At 43.0% G+C, this 21331-nt stretch overlaps 3 protein-coding genes across 13 annotated transcripts in view; 1 reads left to right on the top strand and 2 right to left on the bottom strand.

Moving 5' to 3' along the window:
* Nucleotides 1-6608, top strand: part of LOC114434383 (carboxyl-terminal PDZ ligand of neuronal nitric oxide synthase protein-like) — a 134006-nt gene extending 127398 nt beyond the window's left edge. For both annotated transcript variants that reach the window (XM_028403593.1, XM_028403594.1), the window contains exons 11-13: nucleotides 1466-1662; nucleotides 1881-2002; nucleotides 3221-6608. In XM_028403593.1, the coding sequence (XP_028259394.1) occupies nucleotides 1466-1662; nucleotides 1881-2002; nucleotides 3221-3833 (932 nt within the window). In that variant the 3' untranslated portion in view covers nucleotides 3834-6608. The remainder of the gene's footprint in view (nucleotides 1-1465; nucleotides 1663-1880; nucleotides 2003-3220) is intronic.
* Nucleotides 6609-12582: 5974 nt separating this feature from the next.
* LOC114434411 (elongation factor 1-delta-like) lies at nucleotides 12583-21255 on the bottom strand. 9 transcript variants are annotated; one of them, XM_028403644.1, is made up of 9 exons: nucleotides 21169-21255; nucleotides 16100-16217; nucleotides 15902-15973; nucleotides 15200-15262; nucleotides 14826-14916; nucleotides 14077-14189; nucleotides 13799-13996; nucleotides 13529-13723; nucleotides 12583-12704 (listed from the first exon to the last, which is right to left on the bottom strand). In XM_028403644.1, exons 2-9 carry the CDS (start codon nucleotides 16211-16213, stop codon nucleotides 12666-12668), a joined length of 885 nt encoding a protein of 294 aa, XP_028259445.1. In that variant the 5' UTR covers nucleotides 16214-16217; nucleotides 21169-21255; the 3' UTR covers nucleotides 12583-12665. The 9 variants fall into 9 exon arrangements, with proteins under 9 accessions (XP_028259445.1, XP_028259444.1, XP_028259448.1 ...); XM_028403643.1 differs by having other exon boundaries at nucleotides 14826-14919; XM_028403647.1 differs by lacking the exon at nucleotides 15200-15262.
* LOC114434409 (uncharacterized) lies at nucleotides 16250-21117 on the bottom strand. Of its 2 annotated transcripts, XM_028403638.1 has the most exons (3): nucleotides 20903-21117; nucleotides 19105-19162; nucleotides 16250-17892 (listed from the first exon to the last, which is right to left on the bottom strand). In XM_028403638.1, the coding sequence occupies exon 3, from the start codon at nucleotides 17890-17892 to the stop codon at nucleotides 16552-16554; it is 1341 nt and encodes a 446-aa protein (XP_028259439.1). In that variant the 5' UTR covers nucleotides 19105-19162; nucleotides 20903-21117; the 3' UTR covers nucleotides 16250-16551. The 2 variants fall into 2 exon arrangements, with proteins under 2 accessions (XP_028259439.1, XP_028259438.1); XM_028403637.1 differs by lacking the exon at nucleotides 20903-21117 and having other exon boundaries at nucleotides 19105-19599.
* Nucleotides 21256-21331: the final 76 nt, after the last annotated feature.

Below are 21331 nucleotides of genomic sequence, written 5' to 3' on the forward strand. Positions count from 1 at the left end.
CCAGCAACTCCTGTGTTTTTATGTCAAAATTAGCGTACAGACCCTGATATTTTCAGACAGTGACAGTCTGTCTGCTATGTTATTAGCTGTGTACTGTCACTAGGTGGCGCTGCAGTGATTTTTAAATGCTGCACCTTTGCTTCTGGTTAAATCACACTCAGACAGGAAGGGTTAATATCTGATCACCTGCCTGGTGCAGCATCCCAACCCAGTCTCTTTCCATGAAGTGAAGTGGTGACACTGTGTCATTTTTTGTAACTGGGAGCACTCAAACTAATGGATTTCCATTGGACACACACACACACACACACACTATACAATTACATCCATTGTAGTGTTGTTTTACTTTGCACCTCTCTGTTACAGATATTGATCAGCGATCTCTTGACTCTTATGAACATGCGCCTGCATGCTCTGTGTATTTCCCCTCTTCTTCTTAATGGCCGCCCGTTGCTTCATAATATCGGATCCACATTTCCTCTGGCCTCAGGCTTTAATGGGCTTTTGTCGATCTCTTGATTGGGACACTCAGTGAAATACTTACTGTGTGCAAAGACAAGTCAAGGTTACCCTTTGATGCTCTTGCTGATTACAGATGACAATATTTTCTCTCCATTTATCTGTTCAGGACGATGTTCCTTCCTGACACTGGTTGCAGGCTGCAGTCCTGGCCGGTCACTTACACGTCCTCTTTGAATCAGTTTGTGTGACTAAGCAGAAATCCGTCATTATTATGCACCTTTAGAGGTAAAATGACCTGACCTGTTTGTGTCTCATTAAAATGCTTTCCGAGAAATATTCCTCCCCATGAGGTAAGATCTTCCGTCTTACATGGACTGGACCTGAGGTCCTTTGTTTGTTCTGTTCTGATCCTGCATTTTGGTCCCTTCTCTGCATCATTGTCATTCATGTTTTTGCTGTTTATTTGCATGTGCCAACATTTTTTTAATATATTATTCTGTGATCATTTCATGCAGAACTTTACCTTCTAGATCCCATGTGTTACAGCCTGGCCAGCCATCCTATGGAATAGAATAGAATAGAAGTATGCTACTGCAGCAGCAATAAACAGGCAGTCAGCATTCTAAAAATATACCTCTAACTGTAGAAATAAACAGTATAAACATTATTTACAGCAAATAGGAATATAAAATATAAGTACCTCATCATTTTTCTACTTTATATGAAGAATTAGTCTGATCTATGGGGGTTTGAGTTGGAGAGAGAGAGAGAATATTGTTTTGGGGTTTGGCCAGGCTGTATGTTGTATGCATTATCATAAAATGACTTTAATGTTTGTGTATGCAAAGCTGTAGACAAAAAGAACATACATATTATAATATAAGGCAATATGACAGCTTTGCAACATGAACCGTTAGAAGCAGAACACATAGTAACATCTTCTGTTTGATGTGTGGTCACCTCACCCTCTCTCTCTCTCTCTGTCTCCGTTGCTCCTGCACAGTTGATCAGAGTATGTTTGAGAACTCCATAGCCCAGCAGCAGAGTCCTCAGACCTCCAGGCCAGGCCAGTCTTCATCTCGACGCTGCGCAGCATCCGTTCACTCCAACCCGGGCTCTAACTGCGTGGACTCTCCATCCTCCGGAGGACAACAGAGGCTGAAAAATGCCATTAACCTGGGGAAGGCTGTCGGGGCAAAGGTTAGTACGACACCGGCAGAAATGCTGGTAGAGCTCTGCAGCACGCTGCATTCATTTAACCTTTGAAGTAAGGTTGTATAGGACTATTGATTAAAGGGAATGTGGCCCGATGCAGGACCGGCTACCTTTACAGGAGAGCAAATAAAGTTGGACTCAAATGTGTCCACATTACTTAAATATTCTGTCCCTATTTCTTTCTTCTTCTCTTTTTCTTTCAGGTCAATGACCTATTGAGGAGGAAAGAGCCCAGCCACCATGGAGACATCGGGGTCACGGAGGTCAACAAGAACGTTGGTGCTGTATGGAGCATGGATCAACTCAGCCAGACTGCTACCAACAGGTACACACACACAGTCAAACGCCTCTTAGTTACTCAGTTTAAATTTGTATTTCAAAAATATGCAAAAATCTCTAATTGAGGCAGAAATGAGACGTAGCCTGAGCTGAGAGGATACAGTGTAAATCACTGTAGATTAGCCTCTGTGTCATAAAAGGTGAATAATTGAAGATTCTTCCTGTGAAATGTGGTTTTAAATTAATAATTACACATCAAAGGTGCCTGCGGGACGCCGAGAATTGAATGAGACCGATTATCAGGCTGAAGTTTTTCAGCTTTTCATATGTCTCTTTAACTGAACACACACACACAGGCAGGTTGTGTGTGCATTTGGGATTCATCCAGGAGCATTGATCTGTTGTTGCTCCACCTGAAGATCAGTCCAGCTCAGATCATCTCCCAGATTTAGATTAATTCACAGATGATTATGTAAAGATTTTTGCAGGATTGGATTGTACTTTTTTCTACCTCTGTTGTTGAAAGGCTGTATGAATGCAGATGAGGTGTGCAGGGGAGGAAAGCCAAGAGTGTTCAGCTGTTTTCTGCAAGTGTTCCTCTGACTGATGTGACCTCTTTTATTTATTATATTTTATTTGCTTTTATCAGACTTAAAGGAAACTTTAAACACATATCTGTAGACAGAAAGAAACTGATGGAACTGAAGTCATCTGCCACCTGTAGGTGTCATGAAAAATAAATTATCAATAGTAATCAATATCAGTGTTTGCATCAGGCTGTGGCGGTCTATGGAGATTGACTCACTTTTGGAGCCAGCCTCAAGTGGCCATTTGTGGAACTGCAGCTTTTTTGGCACTTCATGCATTAGCTTTCTAATTTTGTGCGACTCGAGTCCGAGTTTCTGACTCGGGTCCCCATCTAAGGAACTGTTAGAGTGAAGAAACCAGTAAATGGAGGAAGGCTGAAGCTGGTTCTCTCCGCCCTCCTCCATCATTCAACACGTCCTTATTAGTCTGAGTCATGCTGCCAAGTTTGATTCTTCTATCAGCGGCTCTGAAGCAGCAAAAAAATAACAATCCACCAGTTAAAATCTGAAACTATTCATAAATTCATGGTGCGACGAACTGACAGGGATCTATTAAACTGCAGAAATCCTGGCAGCCATCAGCCAGTCAACAGTCAACTGATTCTGACATGTTCAATAATGATATGTACTGAAGATGTTTCCTCGTCTTCCTCACATCCTTCCTCTCCTCTCTTTAGTCACTTCTCCTCCTTCGACTCCTTCCCACGGCTGGAACCGCCACCTCCATCGGGGAAGAAGCGCCTCCCTCGAGCGCTGAAGACGACCCAGGACATGATGATCTCTTCTGATCCCGTTGTCTCTTCCCCAGACCCCGCAGACTCTTCCTCCTTCCTGTCTTCTCCTGAAAAGACGCCTCTCATCGCTAAAGAGGAGACGAGCAACGAGGAGGAGCAGAAGGAGGAGGAAGAGGACCAGACTGATGTCACGCTGTCGCTCAGCCCATCAGAGAATAAAGATTCAGAACCCTCTGAGACCAACGTTGGAGAGGAGGAAGATGGGAACAGTGAAGGAGGCATGGAGGAACACCTGCACCAGCTCCAGCTCTCAGTTCCAGACCTGATCAACAAGGACCTCCCTCTAGAGTCCAGAGCCAAACCCTGCGACGTCTGGCAGAAGGCGCCGGGGCCGGACTCCCGGCTGGCCTCCACTCCCCGCTCGGGTAAAACTCCCTGTCGCATCAGTCTGGGCGAGGAGGTCCTGCTGGGGAACGGCGCCCCCTGCAGTAACGGCACAGCCGTGGTGAGCGGCGAGGACGCGGAGCCTCATCCGGACCTGCTGTCTTTTGAGTAAAAGCCAAATTCCAGCCTGTGGAGGTAATTCAAACAGACTGCAATAAGCCCCGCGGATCAAATATTCACCGCCATGTTTGAATATGCAAGTCGCCCCGCTGCAGGCTCAACGAAAAGGGAACTCATGCTTCCAGGAAGTGGGGCTGGGATCGGTTGCTTTGTGGTATTTTAGATCATTTTAGAGTCATACACTACAGATAATGATGGAGCATTATATAACGGAGAGAGGGCAAAGGTTTGGCTTCATTTTAGTGTTTAAATCTAAAATCCAAACTGTAAAATATCCTGATTTATTTCTTATGTTTTAGCTCTTTCAACATGTGTTAACCTGTTACATCTGCTTTCACAACATAACCATGCAATCATGAATGTAATTAGTCTGATGAAATATCCTTTAAATTGGCTTAAAGACAACTTTAAATCATTTAAAACCATCTTTTATCAGTATTAAGTTATCTATCTATCATGTGATTACAGTCGTTTGGATCTATTTAAAGGGACATTTCATCACTTTTTAGACAAAAATCACACAAAAGCTGCTGCAGCAAACGTCGACCTGAATTATATAGCAATATGTTGGTTTACGTGTTTATATATAGAATAATTAACATGTTAAAGGCTCAGAGGAAGAAGAAGGAAGTGAGAGAGGAAGGCAGAGAGGACGTGTATGTGCTGGGAAGAGTTTCACTTCAGTCAGCAGCTGCTGCAGGTTGATCAGGAGGCCTCTGGCTTCATCCATAACAAATCGTGTCTCGGGTCCGGAGGGACCCCGCTCAGTCCTCAGCCCAGACCTCTGATCCAGACCTGTTTAAATACGGAAATCTCAGCAAGTTAGAATATCGATCTGTAACACAATCGATAATCGTACTCTTGTTCAATTCGTCTTTATCTCATTATTTGTACAGAAGTAATGCAAACTTCATGCAACCGCCCTTCAGTATGATTATTGTTTGAACTAGTTTTCTTCATTAGACGACTTTTCAAGCGAGCAAGTAGCAGTAGAGTGACAACTTGTCCATCTCTGTGGGAGGAACAGTCACCATAACTGCTGCTCTTTCCTCCCAGGACACTTGATTGATGATCTCACAAATATTAAAGGTTCAGTGTGGAGCTTTTATCGCCCCCTTCTGGCAGTGAGAGTTACTGCACAAACACTGTCATCAGTGTAGATGTTGTTCTCCAGAGTGTCTCGACTTCGCAGTGTTTGCAGTGTTAACCAGCAACTAGATTCTAGACAGACTCTTTTTCTTGAGGACCACAGTCGCAAACGTTCTTTAAGCTTTAATCCCGTCTGAAACGGATCAATCTGTGAGTCTGGATGAAGACTTGCAATGGCCTCCGGACCGCCTCCCTGCAGCGGCTGAACTGAAAGTGAGTTAGCATTAAAAAAAGAGCAGACTGAGAGTCAGGACGGGCAGCGTTTGGGTGGTGGGGCTGGTGGAAAGTTGTTTTTGAGGTGAGATAATGAGCTGTCAGCAGGAAGAGATGAAAGAGGTGTGTTTCATTCACGCAGACCAAAGACGGAAATTAACGCCTCGTTGTTTTGTCACATCGTTTTTTAGGAAAACAGACGCAGAAGAGATTTTTTTTTTAAACTTTATCATTTTCACTTTATCTGCAAATGAAAAAGTAGAAACCAAAGTCAAAGCTTTCAGGACGTGTTTAGTCTTTCAGACTCGGGTGTGTTCATCTATGTATCATGTATAGATCTGTATTTTTATAACACTATTATCTGCTCGCTGCATCTGGTTCAATCACACATACAGACACCCTGAATGGGGCTCTGTGAATGACTTGTAGTCCTTGTCGGGACTTGATGACCTTTGAAAAATTCCCAGAAAGCGCACACACACACACACACACACAGCCAGCTGTAGTTGGGGTCAGGTCGTGCCCAGCAGAATGAATGTGGAATGTGGAGCCGGACATCAGGAGAGAAAAGAAGCTTTGTTGAAGACTCGCATCCTACGAGCTGCGACTCTCCACAGATGTTCTCTGCAGCTCAAAGTACCAGGGACACAATTAATGATATGACAATAAGTAGCATGTAGACCTGAAGAGACACCAGGTGGAGCACTGATAAACACTTTCACAATGAGAATATAACCAAAATATATATAATTCACTTTCATTTAAAAAACATCAACAAGTGTTAAGCTTCACTTGTGTGTGTGTCCTTATTGGAGGTGGGGCCTCTGCTGTGTGAGTGTCACTAGATGCATACATTTGATCACTGATTTGTTTGGATTTAAAAATCTTAGGTAAAGCAGATGTTTTATTTTTATTTGTAACTTTAGTCAACTTAATATTAAGAAACATTTAAGCTGATTTATACCGTACACGTTTTGTAAGTGTGCAAGGGTTGATGTGATGCTCCTGGATCAACACAGATTCTTTATTTTTTTTGTGCCCGTCACTGTGAGGACTGAACTTTGGAGTCTGTATAAAACAGCTGTGTGTGTGTGAGGACTGAACCATCCCCGGCATGTGTGGACAGAACAAACAGGCCTTCTTAAACCTTCTTTACAGAGTTTGCATTAAGTCAAACTGCTTCTTCCTGTGGAGATGATGAACCCCAAAGCTTGGGCGTTCTCACTGAAAACGAGGCAGGACTTTTTGTTTTCCTTCCTCCCATCAGGTGGCGCTCTGATGCCGTGAATCAGTCTTAATTTGTGAATCGGTCTGAGACTCAATGCTGAGTCTTAGCAAAAGATATAACTAATTTTTTGGGTTTTCGGGTGCAGATGTAATCACACACACACCTGATTTCACAAAAGCAAACACACATGATCAGACTGACAGCACAGTCTGAGTGACGAGCGTGAACATGTAAAAAAAGCCACAGAGGCTGAGGAGCAGCTGTGAACATGCAGACGAGCTTCCTGCTCCGACAAATGAAGGAAAGTGATTTATTTTCATATGCGGCTGTAGAATCTAGTTAGCAGCACTCTGTGTTATTTTAGTTTGATTTAAAAAAAAAAATGATCCTTTTATTTTTGTGTTGTGTTTTTGTGAAGCCGGCCGACATATTTCAGATGCTGTGATGGATGAAGGAAAAGGCTGCACAGACTTTTTATTGATTAATCTTATTTTTATGTTACGATGAATCAAAATCAATCCAATGATTTTGGACTTTTATTGTCCTAATGTTCCTTTTTTATTGGGGAAGTCATAATTCTGGCAATGAATGTGATCTTATAAAGAAATTTGGAAATAGATGTAATCATGGCCGTCTTGTTTCTTGTGTCTCTTTAATGATAAACGTGACTTTTTTTCCCTCCTCTCTGTACAACAAGCCTCTCCTCATGTGTCTCGGGGAATCACCTGTGTCCGACTCCACACTCAAACTTCCTGTTGTCATTTTTTTCTCGCCTGTAAATGTGTGCAACACAGCCGGGCCCTTGTGTTTGGAGTGGGAGCTGCTCTGATGTTTAATTCATGTGTGTTTGTCCCAGTTCGTGGACGTCCTCTCTGTCCCATCAGAAAAAAAAACGTCCATCCAGGAGTAGGGCGAGTTTGTTTACCTATAACTTCCTCATCAGTGGTGTAAACAACCAATCAGCTGAAGACACACACGGGTCTTGTCAGTGTTTAATAATGCAAACATGATGCGTACGCTGATCCTCTACAGAGGAATCTGGGCCTCCGTGTGTGATGAATAATCAAAGTGTTTACACAGACCAGAAAGTTTCTTTGTTCAATGTTCTAATGTGAGTTTCTGTAAAATTCTCAGATATTTTCACCTGCAGGTTAAAAAGAATTCCCATAATGCAACTTAATAGCATCTTCTGGGGGCCTCCTATACTTCAAAGGACGACAAGAGTTCTGATCTTGACAGTAAAGGATCCATATCCCAAGATTCATTGCAGTGAACAAACAAAGATGGATTAACGTTCGCTTGGTGAGGACTCTGGTTCCATCTGCCTCGTGATGTGTTCACATGTCCTTGTTTTTTTAGGCACAAGAGATCAACATGGCAGTTTAGAAACGGCTTCTGCAATGTGTTTTTCAGGAGCGATCCGCAGTGTAGCTGCTGGATTTGTCTTCATTTCCGACCACAGATTGCTCCCACGGTGTGTTTCACAGCTGGATGGACCCTGTGGAGACAAAACCAGAAAGACGTCCTGGTAAATCCAAAGTAGAGCTGAGGTGGGCTCACACCTGTCACTCAAGGAGTCTGTTTGTAGGTTGGAGACCTTTTGCAGCCGCCTTCCAGTGGACACTGGAGTTACTGCAGTGTCCATTCGACATACAAAACAGGCAGCACTCCAGACCCTACAGGAGGAGAATGTGTGTGTGTTACTCGCTGCCAGCTGGCAGGATGGAGTTCTTATTGGGTTTATTGATCGACAAGGGGAAAGACGTAAAAGTGTGTGTGTGTGTGTGTGAGAGAGAGAGAGAGAGCGGCGTCCTGAGAGAGGACTGTGTGTTTGGCTCTATCAGACGCCTCAAAACAGCCTGAGCGGCGCAGTAAAAGCCAAAAACAGATCGTTAAATTAAAGCTGCTGCAGAGTTTTATCAAGTGTTCACAGTCATCACAGATTATTGATACTTTTTAAAAAAAAAAAAACCTTTTCTAAGTCACTGATTAAAAGTGACATTGACCTTCATCAGCTGATTGACTTCCTTGGACTCAATTTGTCATGTTTGACGTATGCATACCACTAAAGGTCCACAGGTGGAGGTGGAGAGTTGGACTGGTTTCTTTTTTATTCCTGTTGTTGTTTCCTCTGTTTATATCCAGGGGGAGTGTGGGAGTCCCCTGTGGTTTTCCTTCCTCTCCTTTATTCTCCTCCTCCGTCTGCCTCTCTCTCCCTCTGGGGGTGGATGACTGCTCCCATTTGGTGCTGCCTGACTTTTGTCTTTTTTTCTTCACTCATGACCAAAAGACAGAATATGAGAAGTTATGCTAAGTGCACCTACTTTACAGCCTCTGTCTTCACCTCCATCCATTCATCCACCCTCTCAGCTGTCATCAGGGGGCCGTCGTAGGCTTTCAAAGCCCAGACGGGGCTTCCTTTATAGGTGGAGGCTGTCGGATTCTAAACCAGAATGAGACCCACAGACAAACAGGGGCTGTTAACTGAGGCAGTTTTCACAAGCCATTAAAATCAGCTTTGTCTCTTTAATGGTGAGTTTTCTGCAGGGGAGGGAAGCTGGAACCTCCATGAGCTGTTGTTGTTTCATTTGTTTACAGTGCAAATCAACATCTTACCTGGAGTCAGAGTCCCACTGGGAGAAAGTGTGATGGAGTTTTTACAAAGGGTAGAATCAGCTTTTCTATTAGACAGGGTTCCCTCAGGATTAGAGTTAAAACAATCAAGTGCTTCACAATGAAATGTAAACAGAGCAGGGAGCATGTTTGTTTTATACTTAAATCAGACGTTAAAGACTGAAGAGATCAAACTGACTTTCTTATTTCACACACCCACCAGTGTGTTCAGAACAGGTTCAAGGATATTATTACTAAAATGCTGTCATCTAGTCTCTTAATTCTTGCAGGTGAGCCATCATTTCTAGCCTTTTTATTCCCATTTTACACCGTGATTTATAAAATAGTATGGAAATATGTTTCACATTTATTATATTTTATAAAAGAGGGATTTTATAGTAGAATGAACAGTTAAAACCAGGGTCAACACGAGATCAATATTTGTTTGAAGTAGAGAAGCTCACAGATCCTGATATATCATGTGAAGCTAAACGGTTCCATCTAGTGGACAGCTGGAGTCATTACAGAGTTTGCTGAAGTGACCCAGAATAATTTCTATAATAATATAATAGGTTATATACAATTTTTTTTTTAATTATACTAGGCATCATAATCAGACAGAACTACAAACCTGGGAATGTTGACATTAATAATGTAAATTTTGCAAAAAGAAAAATTAATAAATTTAAACAAAAATAATAATTCCCTCCATATTCTTTACTTTGTTTATATTTGTTTATTATGCTCTTATTTATCGTACTTATTTGTAAGGACTGAACGAAAAACGTTGATTTCCCACCGCTCTGCAGCCGCTGTTCGTTCGTACCTCAGTCTTTGTGCCAGCAGGGGGCGGTCAAATTGAAACTTCACTCTCCTCCGCTCTCATCCTCTCCTCTTCTTCGTGTGTTTCCGGGTCCTCCAGTTGTTTGCGCCCATCGGATATCAGGTTAGTAAAAGATGAAATAACGAAATAAACACGTCACGTAGGTTAAACAAACAATATAAAGTCTTCTTTTTCATGATTCTAATAACAGTTTGACAGTCTGCTGTGACGTCAAATGACCGTTTAATTGCCAAGTAGAGGAGAATTTCCTTTTGACCATCAGAAAGTAACGCGGATTAATTTCAGCTGCTCTGATTTTTTCATACACTCAACAAAAATATAAACGCAACACTTTTGTTTTTGCTCCCATGTTTCATGAGATGGACTTGAAGATCTAAACTTCATTCCAGATACACAATATTACCATTCCTCTCAAACATTGTTCACAAATCTGTCTAAATGTGTGATAGTGAGCACTTCTGCTTTGCTGAGATAATCCATCCCACCTCACAGGTGTGCCACATCAAGATGCTGATCTGACATCATGATTAGTGCACAGGTGTACCTCAAACTGCCCACAATAAAAGGCCACCCTGAAATGTGCAGTTTTGTCTCACAGCAAAATGCCACAGATGCCACAAGCATTGAGGGAGCGTGCAATTGGCATGCTGACAGCAGGAATGCCAACCAGATCTGTTGCTCGTGCATTGAATGTTCATTTCTCCACCATAAGCCGTCTCCAAAGGCGTTTCAGAGAATATGGCAGTACATCCAACCGGCCTCACAACCGCAGACCACGACTAACCACACCAGCCCAGGACCTCCACATCCAGCAGGTTCACCTCCGAGATCGTCTGAGACCAGCCACTCAGACAGCTGCTGAAACAATTGGTTTGCATAACCAAACAATTTCTGCACAAACTGTCAGAAACCGTCTCAGGGAAGCTCAACTGCATGCTCGTCGTCCTCATCGGGGTCTTAACCTGACTCCAGATCGTCGCCGTAACAGACTTGAGTGGGCAAATGCTCACATTCGATGGCGTCTAGCACGTTGGAGAGGTGTTCTCTTCACGGATGAATCTCGGTTTACATTGTTCAGGGCAGATGGCAGACAGCGTGTGTGGCTTCGTGTGGGTGAGCGCTTTGCTGATGTCAATGTTGTGGATCAAGTGGCCCATGGTGGTGGTGGGGTCATGGTATGGGCAGGCATCTGTTATGGACGAAGAACACAGGTGCATTTTATTGATGGCATTTTGAATGCACAGAGATACCGTGATGAGATCCTGAGGCCCATTGTTGTGCCATACATCCATGAACATCACCTCATGTTTCAGCAAGATAATGCACGGCCCCATGTTGCAAGGATCTGTACACAATTCTTGGAAGCTGAAAATGTCCCAGTTCTTGCATGGCCAGCATACTCCCCGGACATGTCACCCATTGAACTTGTTTGGGATGTGCTTGACCGGCGTATACGACAGCGTGCACCAGTTCCCACTAATATCCAGCAACTTCGCACAGCCATTGAAGAGGAGTGGACCAACATTCCACAGGCCACAATAGACAATCTGATAAACTCTATGCGAAGAAGATGTGTTGCACTGCATGAGGCAAATGGTGGTCACACAGGCAGCAGGGCTCACGTATGAGAGCATCAGAAGAAAGGTGTGCCCATAATGAACTTTTTTCAACTTTACAATGAATAAAGATGCCTGTTATGCCGTTGTCACCAGTTTAATAATGTATCGGTTTCCTCAGGGATCATCTGATGCCTGTCGGCTGGGACACATCTCTGCTGCAGCTCGTCCTCCTCCTGCTGCCACAGCAAACAGACACAGGCGCTGGCTCTTCCCTTCAGCTCCAGGTCACACAGGATCAGTGTCTTCTTGGACCGCGATGCAGGTCTGCTCTGCTTCTACATGGTGACACTCAGAGATGTCCGGCTCCTGCGCAGCCAGCCTCTGTACCCAACGGTGTGGCTCGGAGCCAAGTCTGCCGTCAACATTTACAATCCTATTCTAACCAGACACCTGCAGACAGACAGGCTGCTTATTACTTCTGGTCAAAAACATGTCAGTAAGACATTTACTACATTTAAAGCTTGAACCTTATAGTCATTATTTCCCATCATAGGTTTCTTTTAATATTAAGAGAACTGCTTGCATTAAGGTGGGAAAAGGGATGACATAATCACTAACTCTTTGATTTTTGTGCCTCACATTGGGATCAGACTGTGCAGTATTATTGTTTACAGTCACAGAAATTTAATTGGAACTCGGTGAGTAATATCCACCAGTGTGTAGATATTAGAGAAAAAAAATAGTTCTGCCTCTGAGATGCTTGTGTCTGACCCAGTTTGATAGCGTTCCTGTTGGAATTAAAGGAACAGCTTACCCCAAAATAACTCAACATTATATTATTACTTTTATTTAGTGTGGGTTACAAATTTAGAGATATCAGCTATAGAGACTTCCACTCTAATTTAATGGTATCCAAAATACAACATTTCCCAATCCTAACCCAGTTACCATTTTCTTAAGTTAACTGGGTCACAATTTCTGACAAGAGATATTCTTTGTTTCCTCATATCTCTATAAATTGATCAGTATGTGGGGTGAACTGTCCCTTTAAATTACGTTTACCAGCAGCATCTCTTTGTAGACATGTGATGTGATAACCAAACTTAAATAACTCTTAAATTCAGGAGACTGTAGCTTCAGTGCAAGTTTGTTTTTATTATTAACCGTTGACACAATCAGCAGACAAACAGAGGACAGATGGGGAAAGACAAACTGGGATCAGATCTTGTTGAAGGCTGCAATGTCCACACTCTGTATCTGAAAAGGAAAAAAAAACAAAAGGTCATTAAATGTAATCTACTTTAATCGTGTTTATGTCACTTCAGACTTTGTGTGTGATCAAAGGGTTAAACAGGACATGTAAGGAACAAGATCTCTATACACTAGGGCACAGACTTACCAATCATAACTCATACTATTTTATTTTTATTTTAGATACTTTAATAATCCCAGAGGGAAATTGCTTAAGGCTGCTGCCAAGCAGTGTCACACAATGACCAGCAGGGCGCGCCACACCAGTGAGTGCACTGGAGGCAGTGCACACAACAGTGACTAGAGAGGAGTTGGGATCGAACCACCAACCTTCCGGTTATTGGACACCGGTTATATACCACTGAGCCACTCTTTGAGGAATCATTTCCTGTAATAAATGATGGTTCGCTCTGTGACGAATGCTTTGCCCATTGAAGACGGGTAGAAGATGGGTTAATATGCATCACTGTTCAGGTCCCATCTGTAGGTGCTCTGAACTGCCCAGATTGTCTTGGGGGCTCTGAGATAAACGCTTCCTTTACTGCTGAAGTGTGGAGAGGTGCTGGTTACATTTCATGGTTAATTTAAAGGCTGTGCTTTGTTAGCATTGAAACTAAATAATTAAAAAGGTTTTAAGCATGAGCTATCATTAACCTTTTAAAATGTTACTGAAATATAATCAGCACCTTTTCCTGTTGTGTTTATGTAACCAAGTCTGCTTCACTCACTGTGTACTGATTTTGACCAACTGACTAATAAAAACATGTCAAAACTGAACCTGAGTCTGAGAGTGCCTCTGATTTGAGGCCAGGGGGCAGCACAGTACTTACGTAGTCTTCAAACTTGGTGATCTCCTCCTCCAGCATGTCTGTCCCCACCTTGTCGTCCTCCACCACACACGCAATCTGCAGCTTCTTGATGCCGTAACCCACCGGAACCAGTTTGGACGTTCCCCATAACAGCCCGTCAGCCTGCACCGAGCGCACACACTCCTCCAGCTTCGCCATGTCTGTTTCATCATCCCACTAAACAACAAACACAGGATTAACGAGGAACATAGTGTCCGCCTGTTTTTTGAATCCACAAATTCAGCCACTTACAGGTTTAACATCCAATAAGATGGAGGACTTGGCGATGAGAGTGGGCTTCTTGGCTTTCTTCGCTGCATACTCCTTCAGTCTCTGCTCTTTGAGTTTCTCTGCCTCTTCGTCTTCATCGCTACCAAACAGATCAATATCGTCATCATCGTCATCTTCTTCTTTAACCGGAGCGCTGGTCTTCTGCTGGACAGTAGTACCCTGAACAAAGAGTGACAGAGAGAGAGAGATCAACAGTGTGGTACAACCATAGAAAAAAGAAAAGGTTTGTATAAACTCACATTTGTGTAGGGGACTGAAGGAGCAGGAGCTGCAGTCACAGTAGCAGGAGACTTCTCCAGAACTGTGACCCGACATTCCAGTTTGGAAAGAGCGGCCCTCAAGTCCTCCACCACTGATGAAACAAGACCAGAGTCCACTTAAGTAAAACATCAGGCTTTGGGCATTTTAAGAGTCCAGTAAGACAGATGACAGTTCTAGTCAGTCCAAAAGTTCAGCTTTGCCAAAAAGCCTGATGGTCATTTATCATCGTTGCATGTTCAAACTACATATTTCTGCTTCCAATTTTTGACAAATTAATCCTCTACACTCCACGGTGTGAATGTGCAGTGGATTAAAAATATTAAGAAAAAGAATAATCAGACTTCAAACCTAAGCCAACGCTCCATCAATGCATCACGTGTGACATTTCTGTTGTAAAATACAGCAGGATCCACTTAGTAGAATATAAGAATACATTTAATATTCTCTCTATACATAACAACAAGATTCTACAAAATAATTCTACACACCTTGGTGTGACTATCACACTTTGTCTCCCCGATGACCAGCAGTCACATGACAAAAATTCAAATTTGAATTCTATAGCATGTAGAGTTCCCCTTTGTGTCTCTGTTTAGGTGGTTTATTTACATTTTTGTAAAACTCCAGTCATTAACTGTGGGTCAACAAATATTCAAACACCGGCTGCAGCTTTGATGTTTGTAAAGAAAGGCATAAATATTTGATCCCAGGCAGGAAATGAACCGACCTTTGTGTAGACTCTGGTTCTCCAGCTCCAAGTTCCTGATGCGAGAAATGAATTCTCCTTGATCAGCTGCGTTTGTGCTGCTGCTGGCGCTCTGCTGTCAGAACAGAGAGACGGATACATACAGTTCAGTAAGAGCGCCATCTAATGGAAAACCCAGAGGTTTCACTCAGACCTTTGAGTGTGAATTAAGAACACAAAGCAGCATTTACAGCCAGGAAAAAAAACAGGTGCTGTACATGGACCCTGGTTAGAAATAAAGGGTGATAAGCCTGCAACACTCCACACAGACACAGTAGTAGGCCAACTATAAGCTGATGGTCAGCAAGATCCACTGACAAAGCGGCTTGTGGCACACAACGCTTGGAGGCACTTACAAACTGGGAGTGTCTGCTCGGGAGAGGCTGAGAACACCCTCTGTTACACAATGTAGTCTTCAGCTGAGAGGAAGAGGAGGAGGAGGAGGAAGAGGAGGGATTTCAGGTGAAAGGGAGGAACAGGACTGAATGAACATGCCAAAGGGAGGAGTTCAGAACAGAAAGAAAATGGAGAACCACAGCTGGAAGAACTAGAAGCAGATGATCTGACGAACTACAAGACTTAACATTGTTGACATCAAACAGCTGAAGGCTTCACAAACAACCAGCTGAACAGTAACAAGGGAACACAGTCCTGCAGCTTTCAGCTGTCAGACCCCTGCGGAAGCGGCTCCGTTTGGGTTCAGAAAACACTCCGATTTAGGGATTAGAATTAAATCTTCTGGTTACAACGTCCTCCGCTGACCCTGAACCTTTTTTTAGCAAAGCTGCTCCTCTACTCAGAATTCATCCTATCATCACATCATCATCATCATTTCACTGCAGTATAAGCCTGTTTCTTTATAAATCCTATCACCATCAGTGATAAAAACAAACTCACTTGGATTGCTGACAAATGCATTGTGCGGTCTTGCTGGATTGCGAAGATTTATACATTTATAAGACACAAAATGATGGGAAGATGTGGCCCTGATGTGAATATAAACACTGTCATTATCCTGTAGTACAAGTTCAAATTCATTAGACACATTCCAGTCTTACCCCTGCTAGAGATTTCTGGATGTTTTCGCGGGCTCGAGCAATGTCCTGCAGAATGCTGTTAGCTCCAACATCCTGCAACAAAATAAACAGCAAGAGACTCTATAACTATAAAGTTAAAAACATGTGAATTAGATCAAATTTACACTTATTCCAAGCTTAAAATCTAAAAAAAAACTTCTTAAACCCCAGTGTGGGTACCTGTGAGGGTTGTGACGAGCCGTTCCGGTGCTCGTAGAAGCGTCTTTCTGCTTCGTCATAGCGAGGTTTGTCAAACCAGACCTTCTCCTGAGCCAGAAAGTCCACTGTGCTCATTGTTCTACAGAGGAGAGAGCCAGGAAGGACAAGAGAGGGATGTATGAACAGGACACAGGAGGTCAGGGGACAAAAAAGAAAAGAAATCTGCATTATTACTACTTCTACGTCATATATTTGAATATTACACATATTTATTTGCTTTTACAGCCTTAAAAATTTCTAAAAAATCTTTTTTTTTTAATCCATTCTCCCCACAAACTCAGAAGTTGGTAAAACACAACAATGGTTCAAACAGTCATTCAGGAAAATTAAACACAGACAACGAGGACAATGGATGAAGAAAAAGGTGGAATAAATAATGAATCACGCACTCGAACAGGGAAACACAGGATGCTTTAAAGAAAAACAAAGATGAACTGAAACATCTGGAGCAGTTCCATTCTCCTGCTTTGGTCATACTTGTCCCTTAGTGGGGGGGTGGTGGTGGACGCTGACGAGGTTCCTGCTCCTCGATCTTTCTTCGCCGCTGTGGCTGTATCTCCACTGCAACCATGGAAACAGCTCTCTGCAGAATCGTAACGCCACTTGTCCAGCCACACCCGCTCGCTGTCCGGGTGGAGGAAATAGCAGACTCCTGATGTGTCTTCCTTCTCCGGGACGTCAGCTGGTTCCTCTTCCTCCTGGATCGGGTGCAGAGCGTGGAAGACTTCTGCTTTACCCTGTGGGACCACCTGCTTTTCCTCCACCACCACTTCTTCCTCCTCCTCCTCCTCCTCCTCCTCCTCTTCCACAAGGCTTTGGGGGTGGTCACTACTTCTAGAGGTGGTGGTGCAGCTGGAGCGTTTAGAAGAGGAGTTGTTGCCATAGAGATTCTGGTAAAAGGCCGCTTCTGCGCGGTCATACAGCGGTTTCTCAAGCCACACGCCTCTAAGCAGCTCCACCGGGATGCGTGGCAGTCCATTAATCGACTGACGAGTGGTCGGTGTGACGGCGGCTTGTTGGATGACGGGGGTCGCGGGTGTCGGTGCCAGAGACTGATATCCTTCATCGGGAGTTCTGGGTGTGGCGGAGCGGTTGGGTTGGGATGGGAGGTTCAGAGAGTTTGGAATTGATGGCTGCATGGATTGTTCAACAAAACGACACTCTGCCTGGTCAAAGTTTGTCTTGTTCACCCACACTGACTGTACAACATGGTGGCACGCCACCTGCTCGCCGTGGTGGCATACTGGAAGTGTGGAAGCCACAGCAGATGGCGAGTTGGAGTGTTTCCCTGAGGGTGGAGGTGAGCGATTCACCTGGGTGGTACCATTGGAGGAGCTAGCTAACCAGCACTGGTAGATGCTTTCGGCTTGCTCGTAGATGCTCCGTTCAAACCACACATTCGCGCACTCGGACTGCAGACCGATCAGAGCGGCGCGGGGGTCAGGAGACTGGCTGGTCCGTTTGTCCGGTTTCACTTCGTTCTTTACGTTGCCGACTTTCTCCTCCGGGCGGCTCTCAGGATTAGATGAACGTTTCTTGCGACGGCGGCTTTTCCCACTGCGCTTTCCATCCCCGTTCAAGCTGCCGCTCTCTGGGGACGATGATGCCGTCTCTCCGTTTCTCTGGCCTGCTTCAGCCTTGTTTCTTGAACCCTGTGCCGCCTTTGTGGAGCGATCCACTTGACAAGGAATGGGAGGCTGATCATGATCGGACTGATCCTCTACAGAGCTCTGGGAGTTCTTCTTAGACATCATCTTTGATCCGTAGCAAGAAAAAAAAAGAGAATAACAGGTACAGGCTTTTGGATTAGTCGAGAGAGAAGAGACACAAAAGGATTGATCTATTAGACTACAAGTTAACATCACTGATTTTCCAGATACTACAAATTAGTCCCAGAGACATGCAGGGAAGCAGGAAAAAAATCAATGCAGATTTATGGAATCAGTATTTTAACATTCTAAATGTTATTTAAATTAAATCACATACAGAAAATGATTTTGTGCAGCTTAACTGTATGAACTTTACAAGCACCACATGACTTAACAAATTGGAACAACACAAGAGAATAAAAAAAGAAACAAGAATGTAATGAGCTGAAACACAAATGAAACAAAATTTCTGACATGCAGCGAGATGATCGTGCAAACTAAATAAAGACTCAGAATTAAGTCATGCTGTACAACACAGGAAATGTATTACAAACCTGAATCCCAAACAAGTCCTGGACCTTTTACACTCCTGTTACAGTATACATGAAGGCTCACTGTTCACTACAATGTAAAGTCAACACAACTACAGGTAGAAAGGACTCAAACATCCCAATTTCCAGCTTAGGTTTGATCATATTTTCCATTAAAACTGCATAAAAACTGTCTTAAATGCAAACTATTTAAAAAGCACATGTCTGTTTTTAGTCATTTCTTGTTTTGGGAATCAGGAGGTTAAAACACACACACACAGTAAGACATGCTGACCAACACTGCATTCCTTTTTACCATTTAGAGGTTAGTAAATTAATACAGAAGCAGATTTAGGGTCTGTTTTTGGGGAAGTCATTTCCTGTTTGACATTAACATTAACAAGGCAAAGTCCCTTCCTGCAGCCATTTGGAGAAAATATTTCTGATCCCGTTGGAATTGTACCACGAGTTTTACAAGTCAAAAAAGCTGCACTTTGTTGGAACAGTATCAAAGTATGATTTATTTTTGTGTGAAACCAATAAGAGAACAACGTCTCTCATTGTAGTTCACCAACATGGCGTCACTGCTGTGCACAAAACACAAGCAGTCTGGTCAAGCTGAGTAAATGCTATGATGACATCACTTGTGTGACTTTCAGTAGGTCATATTATGGTACAATTCAAACAGAATAAAACACATTTCCTCTTGCTGCTGTACATCCTTTTTCCTAAACAGAAGTGGACTTTGCTTCTGTATTAGAAGAACTTATTCAAGCTCTAAACTCACCTTCCTTGATAAAGGTGTCGGGCACAAATTAGTATCAAAGTCAAAAGCTTAATGTGTTCTTTTCATCCAGTTGACCGCAAGCCATTGGAAAAAGAAAATTAACAATCACCACCTTGTAAAAATCAATAAAAGCGATACAGCGGACACAAACCATGTAAAAAAAAAACACACAGACTAGAAAGTGAATCCTCACTTGTCAAATTCTGACTGTGACATGAGAAGAAAGAAGGATGCTACACTTTACAGACTAAACCTGCTTCCCTTTGAGCTGTGGAAGCATGAATATGATCAAAATCTAACATGCCAAATGCATCAAGCAAGCTTGGATGCAGCCCAAAGGCTCATTTTTCCCTTCATCTGCTTCCCTTCCCTCCTTCAAACAGAAGGCACTGGGGACACTGTATTTTTCTCTCCATGATCCAAAATAGACACTTGGAGGTAAAGGTCTCCTTTCAAAGCTCTAATTAGTAAATTAAGCGAATCAGACATGCAGCAATGGTGAAAACAGAGTCATACCTTCATCGGGTTTGGACCAGTGTAATAATCCAAACACTGGTGACATGCTGAATTTGTCACGTTTCGTTCTCCTCAAGGCATAAATGTTTAACATGCTACAACTTTCAAATTCACAGCACAGCTGGGTATGTTCTCGTAAACATCGGGCTCTATTTTTAGCAGCAGATTTGGAATATTTCTGGCAGTAGGACAGTGTGTGTGTATGTGATCAGAATAATCATGGTGGTAGACATGTCACCTAGTGCAAAATGCTCCTTTTAAACAGTTTCTGGGATTCCATGACACAAACAGACTGGCTAATAATTAATCAGGCCTTGTCCACATTATTTAAATGAGTTTTTCCCATTATAACCACAAAGAAATGTTGTACACTGCAAAGGAGGCTCATTAGAACTAGGCCCAAATTAGACCGATTCATGATGGGTGTGGTTATAATGTCATACTTTAGGTGGGGAAAAAATACTTAAAAGCACCGTCAGGATGCGTCATTTGTTCTCAAGTGCCAATAAACCTGAATAATGTCGGCAGCTATTGTCAGAGGCCTTTTAACTGACAGAGTATGCACCTGGGATGAGTGGAAGAAACAGAAATAGCTGCTTCTCCATCACAAAAGGCGCCTTTTATCAACAACAAGACACGTTCAGGCTGTATATCACATGCAGTATTAATAATATTCCCACACCCCTTTGTACAATATTGATTTATTTAGTTTTTGATGCACTGTGTACAGCTTTACAAACCACTTCTACCTCCACTCAACCGTGCAATACCTGTTAATATCTTATCCTAACTTTATTGTACTGTATTTTTTTATTGGTAGTTACTTTTATGATGTGTCCTGCTCTTATTTAACTCTATTGTATATTTTATTGGTAGTTTACTTGCTGTTTTATCTTATCTTATCTTGTGTTTTTCCCCCATTGTAGGAAAAATAAAGGGTTTCTTAATCTTAATTTTTAAGCCCAAATTTCTGAATTTTAGCCATTTTTATATCATATTTAAGGAACCAAGGCTGCAGTTTTGTTTGTAAAAGGTAAAAAAAAATGTGTCATATCATGCAGAGGCTTCCAAACAAGCAGCTGAGCAGCTAAAGAAAAGCATTTAAAAGCCTGAACAGAGCTGTCATCCTGTGAAGGTGCGCCCTGCTAACCTTAACATTAGCCACCTTTCATCATCTACCAAGTCCGTATTAGCTACACTGAAAACCGCCCGTCAACATTACACAGGAAATTAAAGGACTGTCTTCATACGTGACAGTAAACAGTTGATTTTTAACACTGACATTCATAAGTCAAACAGCACAGGCGGCCATTGAAGCCGGTATCCGGCAGGCGTGAGTGCTAACCTCTCCGGGTTAGCATTATAGCAAGAGGCTCCATTCAGCTAGGCGCTAGCCAGCTAGCTAGCTAGCTAGCCTCGGCTAATAGCAGCCTGGAGGCTTCCTGTAAACCAATAAATATTCATTCGTTTACACAAAACGTATTTTTAAAAAGGAAAAAAATGCCCTCACTGACAGCCCGACTGTCAGCCAGCGTCAGCGGTACTTACTGCTCTGTTTTCGGTCCTTTCGGTGTGAAACCAGGCCGGTGGGCACAACGCGTGTTTCTCCAGCCGTGAGTGACAACGGGAAGAAGGAGGAGGAGGAAGCAAGGAGCAGCGGTGATTGTGTGATGGGATGGGGGAAGGGAGTCATGATTCATTCATGTTTCCT

This window comes from Parambassis ranga, chromosome 4 (genome assembly GCF_900634625.1).
Source record: "Parambassis ranga chromosome 4, fParRan2.1, whole genome shotgun sequence".
Classification (NCBI taxonomy): Eukaryota; Metazoa; Chordata; class Actinopteri; family Ambassidae; genus Parambassis; species Parambassis ranga.

Coding starts and splice junctions, on each gene's coding strand:
- LOC114434411 (XM_028403639.1), bottom strand. CDS start 16,213: ATGAGCACAGTGGACTTTCTGGCTCAGGAGAAGGTCTGGTTTGACAAA. Junction 14,190..14,825: donor GAACCAGAGTCTACACAAAG/GTCGGTTCATTT, acceptor TTGTTTCATCAG/TGGTGGAGGACTTGAGGGCC. Junction 13,724..13,798: donor TCTTATTGGATGTTAAACCT/GTAAGTGGCTGA, acceptor TTTGTTGTTTAG/TGGGATGATGAAACAGACAT.
- LOC114434409 (XM_028403638.1), bottom strand. CDS start 17,892: ATGATGTCTAAGAAGAACTCCCAGAGCTCTGTAGAGGATCAGTCCGAT.